The 18,472-nt window shown below is 36.5% G+C and overlaps 2 protein-coding genes across 2 annotated transcripts; one reads left to right on the forward strand and one right to left on the reverse strand.

The window, feature by feature from the left end:
- Positions 1-2,234: 2,234 nt before the first annotated feature.
- LOC107463045 (carotenoid 9,10(9',10')-cleavage dioxygenase 1) lies at positions 2,235-10,081 on the forward strand. Its single transcript, XM_052252718.1, is given in 14 exon segments — positions 2,235-2,578; positions 3,968-4,038; positions 4,216-4,230; positions 4,569-4,680; positions 5,421-5,520; positions 5,869-5,931; positions 6,240-6,350; positions 6,432-6,616; positions 7,077-7,215; positions 7,483-7,600; positions 7,709-7,810; positions 8,022-8,273; positions 8,641-8,752; positions 9,716-10,081. Coding segments are annotated over 14 exon segments (1,617 nt in total). The 5' UTR covers positions 2,235-2,365; the 3' UTR covers positions 9,740-10,081.
- Positions 10,082-11,562: 1,481 nt separating this feature from the next.
- LOC107462992 (L-type lectin-domain containing receptor kinase VIII.2-like) lies at positions 11,563-12,948 on the reverse strand. Its single transcript, XM_052253414.1, has 2 exons — positions 12,941-12,948; positions 11,563-12,316 (listed from the first exon to the last, which is right to left on the reverse strand). Exons 1-2 carry the CDS (start codon positions 12,946-12,948, stop codon positions 11,563-11,565), a joined length of 762 nt encoding a protein of 253 aa, XP_052109374.1.
- Positions 12,949-18,472: the final 5,524 nt, after the last annotated feature.

Below are 18,472 nucleotides of genomic sequence, written 5' to 3' on the forward strand. Positions count from 1 at the left end.
AGGCATTTCTTGGTGTCAAACTTCAGGTTATGACGTGTTTTGGGCGTTCAACTCCGGATCATGACGTTTTTCTGGCGTTTAACTCCAGACAGCAGCGTGTACTTGGCGTTCAACGCCAAGTTACGTCGTCAATCTTCGAATAAAGTATGGACTATTATATATTGCTGGAAAGCCCTGGATGTCTACTTTCCAACGCCGTTTAGAGCGCGCCAATTGGAGTTCTATAGATCCAGAAAATCCATTTCGAGTGCAGGGAGGTCAGAATCCAACAGCATCAGCAGTCCTTTTGTCAGCCTTCTTCAGAGTTTTGCTCAAATCCCTCAATTTCAGTCAGAATTTACCTGAAATCACAGAAAAACACACAAACTCATAGTAAAGTCCAGAAATGTGAATTTAACATAAAAACTAATGAAAACACCCCTAAAAGTGGCTCAAACTTACTAAAAACTATATAAAAACAATGCCAAAAAGCGTATAAATTATCCGCTCATCACATATGCTGGATACTTGTCTGATCCACATAAAGGGAAATCTCAAACAAGATACTTATTCACATATGGTGGTATAGCTATATCACGGAGGTACACAAAACAGACGATTGCGGCAACATTCTCTAATCATGCTAAAATACTAGCGATATATGAAGCTAGTCGCGAGTATTTTTGGCTCAGGAGTTTGATCTAATATATTCTGTCATCATGTGGACTTATTGATTATAAGATAGCCTCAATTGTCTTGTTTGAAGATAATATAGCATGCATTGCTCAACTTAGGGTGGATACATTAAAGGTGATATAACAAAGTATATTTCTCTCAAATTCTTCTTCACTCATGATCTTCAAAATCAATGACAATTGATATCAAATGAATCCGCTCAAGTGACAATCTGGCAGATTTATTCACAAAGTCACTCCCGAAATTCTCTTTTGAAAAATTGGTACATCAGATTGGGATGCGTTTATTTCGAGATATTAAATGATGTCGACAATAAGGGAAGACTGTATTCTTTTTTCCTTGGTCAGGTTTTTTTCCATTGGATTTTTCTTGACAAGGTTTTTAACGAGGCATTTCCCATCACAAAGAATATTGTACTCTTTTTCCTTCACTAAAGTTTTTTCCATTGAATTTTCTTTAGTAAGGTTTTAATGAGGCATAATCCTAAATGGTCATCTAAAAAGGAGTGTTGTGATAAAGATGTGGATGACCATGATTTGGGCAACCAACTTTCTTAATATCGAAGGAATCAATTTTCAAGACAGATTTAAATAAATGAACTTTGAAAAAGTAAGAGTTAGTATGTGTATAAATAGAGGTTTCACGATCAATAATAAAATTTCTTATCTCCCCTTTATACTATCAAATACCCTTCTCACTTGTATATTAGTAATATATATAATATTAATAAAAATATTAATCATATTTATTATATTGAGATAATAATTATAAAAAATATTAATACTAAAATTATTTATTTACAACTCTTTTATTTTATATTTATTATATATTTCTTATTTATTTTACGACAAATACAAAGTTATTAAAAATGTTTTTATTTCAAGGGTTTAGTTAAGACATAAGATCACGTCTTAAAGTCGTAAAATGGACGTGAACAAATTCAGGATAGAGAAATTACTGGGGATGGTTGAGGAGAAGAGAGTTGCGCGACACCCTCATGCACTCACGTTGCAGTTCTTTTCCACAGGGGTGTTGGTGCAATCAAGTGAGATCTGGGGGAGAGACGGTCACCGTCGACTGATCATGGCGGTGTCCCGATGACTGAAAATATTTTACGAAGGAGACACGGTCGGTAATGAAAAACAGAATTAGGGTTGCGTGATCGGGTCAGAAGGCGTTCTCTTTCAGCGTTCTAGACTTCTAGTGGCTTCATACATGGTTACAAGTTTCACAATCCTTTACAATGCTATATCATGGACCCACATTAATTTCTAATTGAATTATAAAATTATATAAAATTATTTTTAATTATTATCGATAATAGTTGGCCGACTTTAGTCTTGGCAACGTATATTTTTTCATAAAAAAATTAATGAAATAATAGAATTAAAAATTCTACCTTAAAATTAAAATAGTGAAATTCATATAATAAATATTAAGAATGACAAATTTAATAATAATTGTTTTTATTTTATTATTTATCAGTTTTATCGTGACCTCTAAATTCGAGAATTCCTATCTAATAAATTCATTTTTTTAACCCAACTAAAATGAGTGGCGATTGATGAATTCTCCTATGAATGTCAGTATGTACACACAATAAAACAAGAAACTCCACCATATATTTATGTTAGTTCCAGAATAAGAACGGGGGAAGAAGAGAGGGAGAGAGAGAGAGGATCAGATAAGCATGGAGGAAGAGAAGAAGAGGAACGGGATAGTTTCGGTTGAACCAAAACCGAGCAATGCTTTCAGGTCAAAAGTGATAGACTTGTTGGAGAAGCTTCTAGTGAAGTTGATGTATGACACTTCACTCCCACATCACTACCTCACTGGTAATTTCGCACCTCTTCCCGATGAAACCCCTCCGACTAAGGATCTTCCACTCACCGGCCACCTCCCGGTTAGTTACTATCAAGATTATCATATGATTATTCTTTCTTGCAATTTTTGAATAATTCGTGCCAGTAACTCTTTTTTTTTTTTTGTATTTAATTTGTACAGCATAGCTTAACAGTCTTGTGTGTTTGTGTTTCATATGTTGGTTTGGTTTGGTTGTGGAAACCAAAGCTAGATGAAGAAAGGAAAGGGATTTATATCTATGATGAACAAAATGATTAAAAAAATGCTATGTTAACACCAGCCACTAAATCGGCCACCAATAATTTGTGTATAAATACATGTGTTGTTTTACATATTTTCAATATGTATTTTACATTTTAATTATGAGTGGTTGATTTGGTGGCTGATTTTCTTTGTCTGCCTAGTATGGTTGAATAATTATTTTAATTTTTTTTTAAAAAAAGACGTAGGAAGAATTGGATAAACAAAAGGTTTGGATTTAGTATTTTTTCTCTTGTTTTGTAAACTTTCCTGCATAAGTCTTCCAAAGCTAAATAGATAATAGAAGTTGTTGACCTCTGCAATAATGGTTGTTGAAAACATCAAAACATTTCTGTTTATTTATTTATTATTTTATCCTAGATTGTAACTTTTTGTAAAGGATTTGGATCCAGTTAACCAAAATAAATAAATATAGGATTTGGATCTTGCCATGTTATGAGGGAAGATATATACATAAGTAGCTTCCTGGGAATTTTAAGAGGGACTCCAATGTATTTAATGAGTGTGTCTCTATGGCATATTATAGAAATCAGTGCAACAACTGAATTGTTTTATTGATAAGCTTTCAGTATTTTTCGCTGTGTAGTTAGTTTTTGTCAATTGATTTTACTGAGCATGTTATGCTATGATCTTAGGACTGTTTATACAGGACTTGGTGCTTAGTAGTTAATAAGCATTGAAGCTGCCGCTTTCTCATAGTAACCTGGCTGAATTAATTGAAATCATCTTCAAAGGTGTTTAGATTTGGTATTATGACATTATTTAAGTATTAAGTGCAACTGAAGAAAGTTTCATATATTCACGCTGATAGATAATTGAAAGCTAAAAATGAGAAATCCATATAACTTTGAGGAGGAGGAAAATACTAGGCATTAATTGTTAATGTTGACGTAGGTCTATTCCAATTTTAGTTGTTTGAACTACAGTCCTTCAATTATTGTAGTGTCTTTTGCAGTTTTGCCTCAGTTCAAATTCATAGACCTTCTTGTGCTTTACTAGCCATGATGAAAATAGTTCTTTTATGTTTTTGGGTTTTCTGCTTTTCTGCCCTTGAAAACTGGTTACTATTTCTATTTGCTGATTGCTGAAGTAAAATGTCTATAATCAGTACCTTTTCTTGTATCAACTGCTGTTACTCATTTCTTACCATTTGTAAGTCTTTTTGTAGGATTGCTTGAATGGTGAGTTTGTCAGGGTTGGACCTAATCCGAAGTTTTCTCCTGTGGCCGGATATCACTGGTAATTTTGTTCTTTGGTTTTCATCCGTTTAGCTTCAACTTATTGATTTTCCATTAGCAATATTTATTTTTATGGGAAGATTTAGTTTTAAACTGGAGGTGTCTCAGCTTATCTGGATTGAAATGTGTTTATTCTTAGCACTGCTTATACAATATACCCTCCTCTCTCGTTTTGCAGGTTTGATGGAGATGGGTATGTAATTTGCTTCCTTCATACAAACTTACATTTCTTTCAAGTGTCTTCAAGAATAATATTTCATGTAAATAGAGTGGTGATATTTGATCCTAGATCTGCGAGGATGAATGCTCTGTTTGGTGGATATTATTATTATTATTGAAATAAATGAGAAATATTGTGACTGAAAAACTTTGTTAAGTATAAAACCATTTGTGTGCCTTTTGAGCTGTTGGTAGAGGCAGATGAATTGTTTTATACCTTAGCAAGCTCAAGTCAAAATCTTGTAAACTCTTTTCTCTGATTATATTACACTATGGCCCTCCGATGTTGTTCTACATATCATTGAATTTCAGAATGATTCATGGTTTGCGTATCAAAGATGGAAAAGCAACATATGTTTCTCGTTTTGTGAAAACTTCTCGTCTTAAACAGGAAGAGTACTTTGGAGGCGCCAAATTTATGAAGGTATGATATCATGTGCACTAACCTTGTTGTCATTGTTCATTTTTTTTTTTTTTTTTTTCATTATTACTTTTACTATTTTATTTAAATATTTTCTTTTTTAGTCTGTCTCTGCATGCACTTTTTACTGAGTTGCATGCTTGATTAAGTGAGTGACTGCTTTAGTGTGCAGACATGAATGCCCGCATGGGATTAGTTGTATTATTTGTAGTTCTTAATTAAGTATGACCAGTGGGGCATCATTGCAAACATTTCCTATTTCAAATCTGTTCTTGATGGTTATTTTGCTTTAATATTTATCTAATTCACTCTTTGATTGAATCAATTGTGCTTCCGACACTGTCAATTGTCAATATCTTTCACTTTTGTGATATTGCTTCCCCTAGAACCTATCAACCTCTCTCTCATTTAAATATGAGCATACAAAAGTTCAATTCAGTCAAACTATATGCTTCCAATTGTTTACTACTTTTTCTCTATCCTTTTTTAACTGTATAAGGATCCCTCTAAAGTGAGGATCTCGCTTTAGGGGATAAGGTGAAGGATTTCCCCCTATTGTTTAAGAATAGAAGTTATTTTACTTTATTGCTTCAATGGTAAAACTTCTTATTTTACCTTCAAAAGTGAAATCCTCACTTTAGAGGATCCAAATTTGTATTAAATGAGTAAAGGTCAAGTCTTCCATTCAACTTTTAAAATCCATTCTACAAGAAAGTGCTAAATACTCTTAAATGTCATTTCAGATTGGAGATCTCAAGGGTCTGTTTGGACTGTTGATGGTTAACATGCAAATATTGAGAGCTAAATTGAAAGTACTTGATCTGTCTTTTGGGAATGGAACAGGTAAATTGTGCTATCTATCTTGTTCTGTCCAATTCAGACCATGATTTTAATGTATTTTGTATGTGAACATTATGTGCTTGCTACATCATGCATGGACATCTATTCAATATCGGTACTTTACGAAATACTGTAAACTTCTAACCGATCTTTCAAATTTCAAGATAGCTCTTAATTCTTTTCTAGAATGACCAGATAGTGCATTATCCTTTGGTCAGCCTTGATGGTTTCTGATAAATGTGCTTTGTTAAGTTTTCTTTTTTTTGTTTTGTATTTCTTCATTTTCATTTTCTTATAAACCATGACTGGAAGATCTAAAACTAACTTGTAATCATCTCTAATTTATACCAGCCAATACAGCTCTTATATATCATCACGGAAAGCTTCTAGCACTCTCAGAAGCTGATAAACCCTGTAAGTACGGCTATTATATGTTTTAGGCTTATGAAGACTATGCACTTCTTGATTTTATCTTAACTGTCACTATATGGATTCAACAAAGGTTTTGAGAAAACCCTTAAGTTTTTTTCGGCCATCCTTCAGCCATGATCATCTAAGCAATTATTTTTTCCTTCATGGAGAAAGACACTGAACTTCAATTAACAACTTTGTTGTACCTGAGGATTCAACTAGTTATCATTATATTTACTGATACTATTTCCCCCCTTAAAAAAAAAAAACAATTTTCACACATTTAAATATTTTTTTTAAAAGATAATCAGAAGTTTTTAAAAATTCAGTGTTTATTTATTTGCAGACACTTGGTTTGTTAGATTATGACAAGAGATTGGGCCATTCTTTCACAGCTCATCCAAAAGTTGACCCATTTACTGGTGAAGCCATCTTCAATTAAGTTGAATCATTTAGGGGAATAATTATTCCTATTTCCAACTAAATGAATATCCTGTTTGCAGGCGAGATGTTCACATTTGGCTATTCACATACACCACCATATATTACGTACAGAGTTATTTCAAAGGATGGTTTTATGCATGATCCTGTACCCATAACAATAGCAGAGCCTATCATGATGCATGACTTTGCCATCACAGAAAATTATGCAATATTTATGGATCTTCCTCTGTATTTTAGGCCAAAGGTATTTCGAGTGTTTCTATTCGTATATTCTGAAAAAGGGAAAAACAAGAATTAGTTAATTATAGTTCAACTATGCCAAGCATGGTATTTAGATTCTCAAATGAGTCTTATTTATGATTATTATAATTATAAGGATAAAAAACATTTTGCTTTTCTAATTTCAATATTGTGGTAGACTATAGGAAAAATGGCAAGCCTAAAAAAAATTTGCACTGTTTGTTCCTGACATGGTCATAGAGCAACTGAAGTTATTGTGGTCAATCTTTCTGCTCCCATTCTTAATTAAATTATAATTTTGCACTGTAAAAGTGATCCCATGATTTAAAAAGATTTTTCTGAGAGAAAACATATTTGAGATAAAAGCTATTTCAATGTTTACACCTAATAGTTTTAGCTTTTGAATAAAGTCTCTTTAATTTTACTGTTACACTGAACATACCATATCAAAATCCGTTTTTCAGGAAATGGTAAAGAATAAGACATTGATATTCACATTTGATTCGACCAAGAAAGCTCGATTTGGGGTCCTACCTCGGTATGCTAAGGATGAGAAGCATATTAGGTGGTTCGAGCTTCCAAACTGCTTCATATTCCACAATGGTATGTTTATATGTTCTGTTTCTACTTAATATATGATAATGATAAACATTCTGCAATTATGATTCAGTAAAAATTCAATGATCATAAAGGTGAACTGTCTGCTAACAGTTCAAGTGATGAGTCCATTATGATGGGTTATGGGGATGAACAATATACAAGTAAAGGATGTGAAGCCAACTTGTTATCTCTGCTTTCATTTCATTGATTGGCTGGTTGATTTCAACCTTTTTGACAACCTTATTTTTCTTTTATTCTTTTAAAAACCAGCTAATGCATGGGAGGAGGAGGATGAAGTTGTTTTGATCACATGCCGCCTTGAGAATCCAGATCTGGACATGGTCAGCGGAACTGTCAAGGAAAAGCTTGAAAATTTCTCAAATGAACTGTAAATAGACTCCTTTTCTTCACCCTGTAATTATTGGAATCAAATTTACTTAAACTTCTTATTTATTGTAAATAACTATATTAACTATATATTGACAATTTTTTTAAGGTATGAAATGCGATTTAACATGAAATCTGGCGAAGCTTCTCAAAAGAAACTATCTGCATCTGCTGTTGATTTTCCTAGGGTGAATGAAAGCTACACTGGCAGGTAAGATACCAAAGTTTTGACCATTTTATTTCTTCTTGGTCATCGTTCTATTCAGTTAAGGGTTTACGATTTTGTGGTCACATTCTTTGTGCTTCTTGGACAATGTTTATAATAGTTCTTCGATATATGGTTTTCATATTATGTTCTAAGATAACTAAATTTAAGTTTGTTTTGCCTCTCTTGTGTTTATTATTTTCTTTGTCAAAATCAGGAAGCAACGATATGTATATGGAACCACATTAGACAGCATTGCAAAAGTTACTGGAATTATTAAATTTGATTTGCATGCCGAACCGGACTCTGGAAAAACAAAGCTTGAAGTCGGAGGAAATGTTCAGGGTCTCTACGACTTGGGACCCGGGAGGTTTGGTTCCGAGGCTATTTTTGTCCCACGTATTCCTGGAACAACCTCTGAAGAAGATGATGGATACTTGATCTGTTTTGTACATGATGAGAATACTGGGTATGACTTTTCCATTGACATTTCAAATGATTACTTATGCAGGTTTTTTTTCTTTTAATGTGAATGAATTATATGAGAATCTGTGATTCTGTGTATGTCGAGCTTGTTGCAAACTTTTTACAAAGCTTGTTCCAAGCTCGGATAAAAAAGGAGGGTTCTCTTGAACATTTGATAGTCAATGTAAAACTTTGAATCTCTATGAATTGTAAAACTGCTACAGTAATGGCCATCATGGCTACTATGACTAGTCGTCATAAATCAGTCATCTCTTATATACTTACTCTGAGATGGCTTTCTCTTTTAGTCTCCTCTATCGAAAGAATAAAAACCTAATTGCCCGAATTTAAATTAAATTACAACACTGCAGAAAATCGTTCGTGCATGTCATCGATGCTAAAACAATGTCAGCAGATCCTGTTGCTGTTGTTGAGCTGCCGCATAGAGTTCCTTATGGTTTCCACGCCTTCTTTGTGACAGAGGTTAGTGTTACTCACTTCACATTACTTTTTTTTTTGAATTTCGTTTCTCTCTCTTCCCCACTGATGTAGTGTTCATTTGGATATTCTATAGGATATTACATTCTCTCTCAAATTATGGGCTTATCTGATATGAACTAATTAATAGGAAGATCAGTCAAACCTACTGGTTCAGTCACAGAAATGCCTGTGACTGAAGTCATAGCTCCAAGTTTGTGAGAAGTCCTAAATTATGCTTGCCATTGATTGATATAATTTACCCTCTATATGATTAATCTAATCTAGTAATCATTTCCTTTGTACCTCCATATAGCTTCACCAAACTAGCGGGTACTTCGACAATAACAGGCCGAAAGGAGTTAGTTACATTATTGCTTAATGCTTAGCTTTTTCTAAAGCATTATGTTGTATGTGGGAGACTGAGAGTTAGGAAGAAAGGGAAAAGGAAGCATAAGGACTGAGAAGAATTGAAAGAAAGGGAAAAGGAAGCATAAGGACTGAGAAGAATTGAGTTTAAGTTTTCTTACTTGTAAAATAATTTAATAAGCTCATAATTTACATTGTAATCCTGTGAGACTCCCCAGTTTAGGGGAGCTTTGAAATAGGGTGGTAGAGGGAAATTTGGAGACATGATAAAATTCCCATGTCTTTTTCCCTTCTAAAAAGGATGGTATAAAGGTGAAAGCTAAGGAACTATGAAATACAGCTAAAACCTATATAATGGCGTGTGGTTTACAGAATGTTTTTACATTATTAAGAATTTAATACTAGAAACATATTATTGGAAATTTACATTTTTTTTCAATGTAAAAGTTCATAGGAATGTGAAAGAAGGGAAGGGTTTGAAGAGTAAAATAGAGTTTATTGAACTTTTCCCTTTCCTTCCTTTCCTTCCGAGCGATCCGAACCTGTGTATGCATGATTAGTTCATGATGCTAACTCTTCATTTCATGGATCTATGTGCAGGACCAACTGCAAGAACAGGCGTAACTTTGATTAGTGTTGACAGCTTCACTATGTACTATCTCATAATGTATAGGCAAGTATCTGCTATATACTATGTATCCAGTGTTATGTTGAAACAACCTATTTTATACCAGTACACTATCATAAATAAATTAATAAAGAAATTTTCCATCTTAACACATAACTTCTGCATCTTCTTGAGCAGAAATTAGTGAAAATGTGAATATCTTATTTCAGCTCAAGTAGGTAAAGAAGTAAGCGGGCGTATGAGGTACTAAAAAATGTGTGTGAATATTCACCTCATCCTCATGAAATGTATAGGAAAATTATGTATGTCAATGAACATGTATGAAATATATTTTATTAGTTGTTCTGTTGTTGGGACTGGAGTGAGGGAGGGACCAATTCATTGAGTATTTCTCAACTTACAGAGTAAATATTTATTAAGCCCCTCTGTAAAAAATTAAAAAGATTTATTAAGTCCAAACTTTACCCTTTCTCTCTCTCTCTCTTCTCTTCTTTTTTTTTTTATCATTTTTTTTTATTTTTTTCTTTGGTTCAAAATATCTTCTAAAACTCTAACTCACAAAGATGGCCCGTGGGACAATAAAAACTGCAATACATTGCATAACTTCCTTTTTGAATGAAACCCAAAGCAGTTGCAACGAAATTTTGATGGACATTTAGGTCTTCAACAAAATTTTATTCTCATAGAGATTCTGAGTTATTGCTACCGTAACATGGATAGGTCACTTTACTGGTTCAAGAAAACTCGTTTTGTGAGTAGGGATGACAATGGGTTTTTATGGAGTGGGAGAAAGTTCTCTTGTTTCTGTTCAGTAAAATGCCTTCCGTTTCATCTTCACTCCATTTTTGTCGCGGCCTCACAGGTTCTCGTTTATTTTTTTAGCGAGGGTGGCGAATACCCGTAGATAATCATGGATAATTAGAGATTATTTAAGTTTTAAATTTTTGTTAAAAATAATTCACATAACCATAATAAAATCTTATATAATTCAACTAAATATATCAAATCAAACATAATTTAACATAATAATATATTTATAAGATTTTTAATATATAAATTAAAATAAAATAAATTAGTTAGTTACTTATATAACTTGAGTTTAATTTTGATGCACAGACATTGTAAAACGTTTTATACAGTCGTGTAATTACAACCGTTCTCTTAGATGACCATCACGTGATCAATGTAAAAGATAAATATTTTTGCTAATATGACATTATGTGATTGGATGCACGTATAAAACGATTTTACACTAATAGTGCATCAAAATTAAATTCATATAACTTATGTACATAAGGACATTTAAGTAAGTTTTATTTCGTGAAGATTTTGCAGGTCCCCATGAGATGGTACTGTTCTGGAGCTTACCTAAAACCAGATGATTGGGCTTGAATGAAAGGCCCAAACGTTGAAGGAGGATGATCTCTGAGCTATTACTGCATGGGAGCCGCCGTCCGAGTTATATGCTTTGAGGAATGGGGGGTGGTACCTGCAAAGACACTCTGATGCCTAAGTTAGCAAGGGGTTAAGCATGTTTTAAATGTATTGGAACTTAAGTTTAGGTTGTTAGTGTATTTATAGGGAAGGAACCAATAACCACCGTTGAATTAGTTCCACTTCTGATGGTGGATACATGTCTCTTTATCGGGCACGGATTCAGTACACGGAAGGAGTTTGCGCATCGAAATGCCAAAAAGTTGTTTGGCGCACCAATCAGCCAAAAAATATCAAAATCAAAATGCATGTTTTAGTGGAGTCTTTTTCACAATTACACATAAAATAGGGGTAACTTCTTTTAATTTTTTAAAACGAATATATTTCACTTAATTGTTAAAAGTCGCCTCCTCTTCCAGGTTCTCTTCCTCCCCTTCCTTTGCCGTCCCAAGCGCACCGCCCCTTCCATTATCTCCACCGCCAACAACGACGGAAAGAAAGAGCTAAAGCTCCACCATTCAACGCTGTGAATCTCGGTGCTTCCTTGTGTAGAACCAGAAAACACTATATACATAAAATCGTTGAAGTATCGATTGGCGTCAAGATTCATGGTCAAAATGGGGTCTTTCGGTTTTAGATTTAAGTACGAGACCCAAACCGTTAAAACCGTTGTTGATCCATCGAACTCGATCCATGCGTTCACCGTGTCACCGCTTTTGAGATCGACATTGATGAATCCCAAGTCGAAAACCTTCGCCGAAACCATGCTATTTAAGTCCACGCCGACGTGGTTACCGTTAATGTCCTTGAACTCAGTGCCCATTAACATGTCAAATTCAACGGCGACGAACTTCGTGGCAGCGGCAGCGAGGCCGAGACTTCCACCGGCGTCGCCGAGGGAATCATTGTCCGGCGAGAGGACAAATGCGAGGCCGCCGCCAATTGATGAAGGGTTGAGATTGGTTACAGAAAATGAGAAGAAGGTTCGGAAGCTGGCCGGAGAATGGTTTTTCGATTGGCGGAATCTGACCGGACGAGAATATAAGGCTCTGCCGAAGCCGGAGCTGGGGACAGGAAGGTCGCGCGTGAGGCTGACGGTTCCGTTGTTCAAATGAGCGTCGCCAAGGAGCTTGAGAGAACTGAGTGTTAAGGTTCTAAAGTCAAACTGAATTAATTTAAATATTTGATTTTTTTAATTTTTTGATATAATACCACAAAACATTTTAAATTTAACAACAATAACCATCATAAAACTAATATTTATGAAGTTATCCCACTGACACAAAAATTGTATAAAATATTAACTAGCCAATCATATGAAACTAGGTTCAAAAAGATCTTTACCGTTAGATTAAAAAACATATAATAATCTAATGGTTTCTCATAAAAGTGCTCATCAGTCAGCCAAATCACTTTTTGGCACTTACGGTGCGCAAACGTGTTTAGCATACCGAATCGGTCTCCCCCCTCCCCCTTTTATCTTAGGATTGTTAGGATCTCTCTTTTAGAAGTGAGTGAGAGATTTAAAGAAATAGTTATTCACTTGGATAAGTGCTGACTACTTGTTGGTGTCGACCCTGACTTCTTAGTGGAGTCGGACACACGATGAAGGCCAATCTTTTTGGATTGTGCCTCTTAGCCTAGTTGGGCTTGACTTATGTTTTGGGTCAGAATATAAACAGGTATTTTAATCCCACTCCGTCTCAATTTATCCGTGAGGGTGAGTCTCCATTTCTGTAAAAATTTTGGGAGTTTTCGTTAACCTCTCCATCACGTGTGTGAACTTTTTTGCGATCCCTATTTGTGGGGAGTAAAGAAATTTTTTTGGTGGAAATTCACCTGCAGTCGACTGCAGGTGAAGTTGCTTCTGGATCGTTGACACGTGTTACTGTATGGTTTAAAAAAATCGATTTATTTTATACAAATGGTTTATTTAAAAAAACCGGTTTAAATAGATCAAATAACTACTTTTAAAATAATTTAAATTCTTTCTACGTGTTATTCCTAAATTCCTAACAGATGAATTTGATATGTTCTTTTTCTTCGTTCATATTGACCAATTTTTCTTTAAATTTATCTGAAACTTTTTTTATTTAATTTTTGTCAAATATATGTATACAAATTGTTTGAAAAAGTAAAATTTAGTATTCTGAAAAAGAAACAAAATTCACGGTTTTTTTTATAGGAATGACATAAATGATATCATCTGTCTTTTTTTTGTGTCTCTATTTCTGTTTTCTTGATGAGTTTTGTTTTATTTCCCATAACTTATATTTTCAGTTGCTTTTAAATTAAGCTGTAAACATATTTTAAATTAAGCTGTAAAAATATGTTCAATTGCAAATTTATCGTTAAATTAAATTTTATGGTAATCAATAAATTAACTTTTATTTTACTAATAAACTATTTTCATGCAAATTATTGTTGATTTTTCAATATTATTCTATAAATAAATTATTTTTTTAAGATAATAAGACTATAATTTACTTTGTCTAGAAATTATGATTTCATTGTCATGCACGTTTTTGTATTTTTACTTATCAACTAGAATTTATTTTTTAATGAAATTAGAATTTATTTTCAATAAAACAAAAGTATCTAATCAAAATATTAATTTGGTCTCCTTAAATAATTGAACATAATATTATTAATTTTGTCTACAACAAAAATTTTTAATAAATTTTTTCAAAATAAAATTGATTCAAAAATAGAGAAAAAAAAAAAGAACAACTAATGAAAATATTTATTTTGACATTGCCATCAAGAATAGAATAGCCATAGAAAAAATTCAACCAAATAAAAAGGACATAACTCATACCATTAAACTACCATCATATCATCACAATAAACTATAACATCACCAACTAAAGAGACATATAACAAATATGAAAGAGATAATGCCAAAATTTTAACATTGCTCATGCTATCAACTAGTCTACATTATACCATAATTACATTTTTATCTTCCATCACATGAAATTGCCATGAATTATCTTGGTATTTATGATCCTAAACATCTGTTCATACCCTGGCCCAATGATGAAGGCCCAGGTCCAAATAAAAGGCCCAATCTGAAGGATTAAGCCTAGCTAAGTACCGACCTTCACATAAGAAGTCGGTACCAATCACGACTTAGTCTGAAGAAGTCGGATGTGAGATTAGCTGGCAGATAAACGCTCATTCAAATGAGTAACCGCCCCTAAAATCTCTCTAACCGCTTCGTAAAGCCATATCTTAACCTCCCCAAAGATAATGGGGACGGTTAACACCCTAAAGATACGGCACTACTCCAACGGTGGTTATTGGCTCACCACTATAAATACACTGACACCCCTCAGGTATTTCTAAGCCCAATACTCTCTAGACCTGCTTACACTCTTGCTAACTTAGGCATCGGAGTGTCCTTGCAGGTACCACCCCCCATTCACCCACGCGAACAAGTCGGACGGAGCCTCCCGAGTTGCAGATCCATCCGGAGTCCTCTGCCTTCACACGTTCGGGCCACCCAACGCCATCCGTCTTATTAATCTCCGGTTACCCACCGTAACATTGGCGCCGTTGCCGGGGACCCGAGAGATCATCCATTAATGGCGGACAGATCCCACGAAGAAGGACATGTGGAAACAGATTCTGAACAAGAGAATCTAGACATGGGTAATGACAATGAAGACCTGGCCCTACACCAGGAAGATAACAATCAACACAGAGAGGGTACCTCCGGAGTGAAGAACCCGAAGGTAAATTCCTCAGACGGGCGCGAATCAGAAAAAGGCGGACCATCCCACGTAGCTGAATTAATGGGATTAGTCCACAGTCGCCTGGAACAATTGGAGCAAGAGCGGGAGAAGCAAAAGGAAACTGAAAGGTACCTCAAAGAGGAGATGGAACGGCGAAAAGAGTTAGAAAGAAAACTCTTGCAGCTGGAATCCTCCCTCAAGAGTCACAACTCCCGCGACGAACAAGAAGATCAACTCTCGGGCGGAGAAGATCCTTTCAGCGAGGACATAATGAGGGCAAAAGTTTCGAGGAACTTCAAAAGCCCTGATATGGATCTCTATGATGGAACTACGGATCCAAAGCATCATCTAAGCAACTTCAAAAGTCGGATGTATCTAGCTGATGCCTCCGACGCTACGAGATGCAAGGCTTTCCCGACCACTTTATCGAAAGTAGCGATGAAGTGGTTCGATAGCCTTCCCCCGAGATCAATCACTAGCTTTGAAGACCTCTCAAGGAAGTTTTTGATGAGGTTCTCAATTCAGAAAGATAAGGTAAAACATGCACCGAGCCTCCTGGGAATAAAACAGGAGGTCGGAGAATCTCTAAGCACGCGCCTAGTCCCTTGGGGGTAAAGCAAGAAGTCGGTGAACCCCTAAGAGACTACATGAAAAGGTTCAACAAGACATGCTTGGAAATCCAATATCTGCCTACAGAAGCAGTGATCATGGGCCTAGTAAATGGACTCCAAGAAGTCCCCTTCTCTCAGTCCATCTCGAAAAAGCATCGGACTTCTCTAAGTGATGTACAAGAAAGGGCTGAAAAGTACATCAATATAGAAGAGAATGCAAAACTAAGGGACCTGAGTTGGCGACCTAGACCCCCTCCCTCGACTAAGGAAAGGGAAAGGGAAGCCAAGAAAAAGGAGGAACTCGGTCTCGAGAGGCCCAGGAAATATCACTCTTATACTCCTCTAAAAACCTCTATAGTGGATGTATACAGAGAGATTTGCCACACTGAAAGGCTGCCACCCCCTAGATCTATTAAAAATAAAAAAGGGGGAAGCCGTGGCGATTATTGCGAATACCATAAGATATATGGTCACTCCACTAACGATTGCTACGACCTTAAGAATGTGATAGAAAAGCTGGCTAGAGAAGGTCGGCTTGATAGATATCTCATGGAAAGGTCGGACAGTCACGGAAAGAGAAAGCGAGATGATATGGATAGAAGAGATCCACCACCACAAACCCCAGAGAGACATATCCATATGATCTCAGGAGGATTTGCGGGAGGTGGAATCACCAAATCTTCTCGCAAAAGACATCTTAAAAGAGTCTACCAGGTCGGGGAGGAGTCACCCGACCTCCCTACTATCTCGTTCACAAAAGAAGATGGGCAAGGGATAATCCCAGGGCACGATGATCCCGTGGTGATAACTATGATCCTAGCCAACGCCCATCTCCACAGAACCCTAGTAGACCAAGGAAGCTCGGCGGACATCCTTTTCAAGCCCGCCTTCAACAAGCTAGGGTTAGATGAAAAAGAGTTGAGAGCCTACCCCGACACCCTATACGGATTAGGGGATACGCCGATAAAACCACTAGGATTCTTGCCCCTTCACACCACTTTTGGAAGAGGGGAAAAATCAAGGACTCTGAGCATAGACTTCATAGTCATCGATGAAGGGTCAGCCTACAATGCCTTAATTGGCAGGACTACCCTTAATCGCCTTGGAGCAGTGGTATCCACTCCCCACCTTTGCATGAAATTCCCGACTCCAGGAGGAATAGCAACGGTGAGGGGAGATCAAAAATTGGCAAGAAAGTGCTACAACGAAAGCCTAAATCTGAGAGGAAAGGGCAAGGAAGTCCACACCATAGAGCTAGGCGGCACAAGGACCAGAGAAGAGCTGCGACCCCAACCAGGAGGAAAAACCGAGGAGATACAAGTCGGTGAGGAGGAAGGAAAAAACACTTACACAGGAGCCAACCTAGGGGAAACCCTAAAACAAAGGTTGGGTGAACTCCTAAGAGCTAATTCTGACCTCTTCGCATGGAAGGCTTCCGACATGCCAGGGATTGATCCCGAGCTCATGTCCCACAGGCTCTCGGTTTATCCGGGGTCCCGACCTGTACAGCAAAGAAGACGCAAGCTCGGCCCGGAACGAGCCTTAATAGTAGAAGAGCAAGTACAGGCGCTCCTGGAAGCCGGCTTTATTAGAGAGGTCAAATACCCAACGTGGCTAGCCAATGTAGTGTGACAAACCCCATTTTGAGGGTTTATCTTGTATTGATTTTAAGAGATTTTATGACCTTTTACCCACATTTACCCATTGAAATAGCATGGTTTTGTATATTCTCCTTTAGTTGTGCTTAGATGTGAAAACATGCTTTCTAGACCTTAAATTAGCTAAATTCAATTCACCTTTGATTCCACTAGATGCCTTGATATGTTTGTTAGTGATTTTAGATAGGCCTGGAACGAGCCCTAGTGGTGGAGGAGCAAGTACAGGCACTCCTAGAAGCCGGCTTCATCAGAGAAGTTAAATATCCAATAGGGCTAGCAAATGTAGTGCTAGTCAAGAAGCAAAATGGCAAATGGAGAATGTGTGTCGACTACACCGACTTAAATAAAGCATGTCCTAAGGACCCTTATCCATTTCCAAGTATTGACGCCCTAGTAGACTCTAGCTCGGGGTATCAATACTTGTCGTTCATGGACGCCTACTCGGGATATAACCAAATCCCGATGCATGAACCCGACCAGGAAAAAACATCATTCATCACACCCAAAGCCAACTATTGCTACGTGGTCATGCCATTCGGACTAAAGAATGCAGGAGCCACGTATCAAAGGCTGATGAATAAAGTGTTTTCTCCCCATATAGGGAGCCTAATGGAAGTATACGTCGACGACATGTTAGTAAAAACCAAGCAAGAAGTCGACCTCTTATCCGACCTCTCACAAGTCTTCAACACTATAAGGTTGCATGGGATGAGACTAAATCCCGCAAAATGCGCATTCGCGGTGGAAGCAGGGAAATTCCTAGGATTCATGCTAACACAAAGGGGGATTGAGGCCAATCCCGACAAATGCAGAGCCATCCTAGAAATGAAAAGCCCGACTTGTTTGAGAGAGGTTCAACAGCTCAATGGCCGACTTGCAGCCCTCTCCAGATTTTTGGCAGGATCAGCATTAAAGTCCCTCCCACTATTTTCCTTATTAAGGAAGGGATGCCAATTCGAATGGACTCCGGAATGCGAGGAGGCATTCCAAGAGTTCAAAAAAATTCTTAAGTCAACCTCCTATCTTAACCCGACCAATACCGGAAAAGGACCTCGTCCTATACCTATCCGTGGCAAACAGGGCTGTCTCATCAGCCCTAATAAGAGAAGACGAGGTCGGACAACACCCAGTCTACTTCATCAGTAAGGTCCTGCAAGGCCCTGAACTAAGGTACCACAAACTAGAAAAGTTTGCCTACTCCTTAGTGATAGCCTCACGAAGGCTACGACCTTACTTCCAGGCTCACACAATAAGAGTCCGTACGAACCAACCCATGAAGCAAATCCTCC

This window comes from Arachis duranensis, chromosome 8, assembly GCF_000817695.3.
Source record: "Arachis duranensis cultivar V14167 chromosome 8, aradu.V14167.gnm2.J7QH, whole genome shotgun sequence".
Lineage (NCBI taxonomy): Eukaryota > Viridiplantae > Streptophyta > Magnoliopsida > Fabales > Fabaceae > Arachis > Arachis duranensis.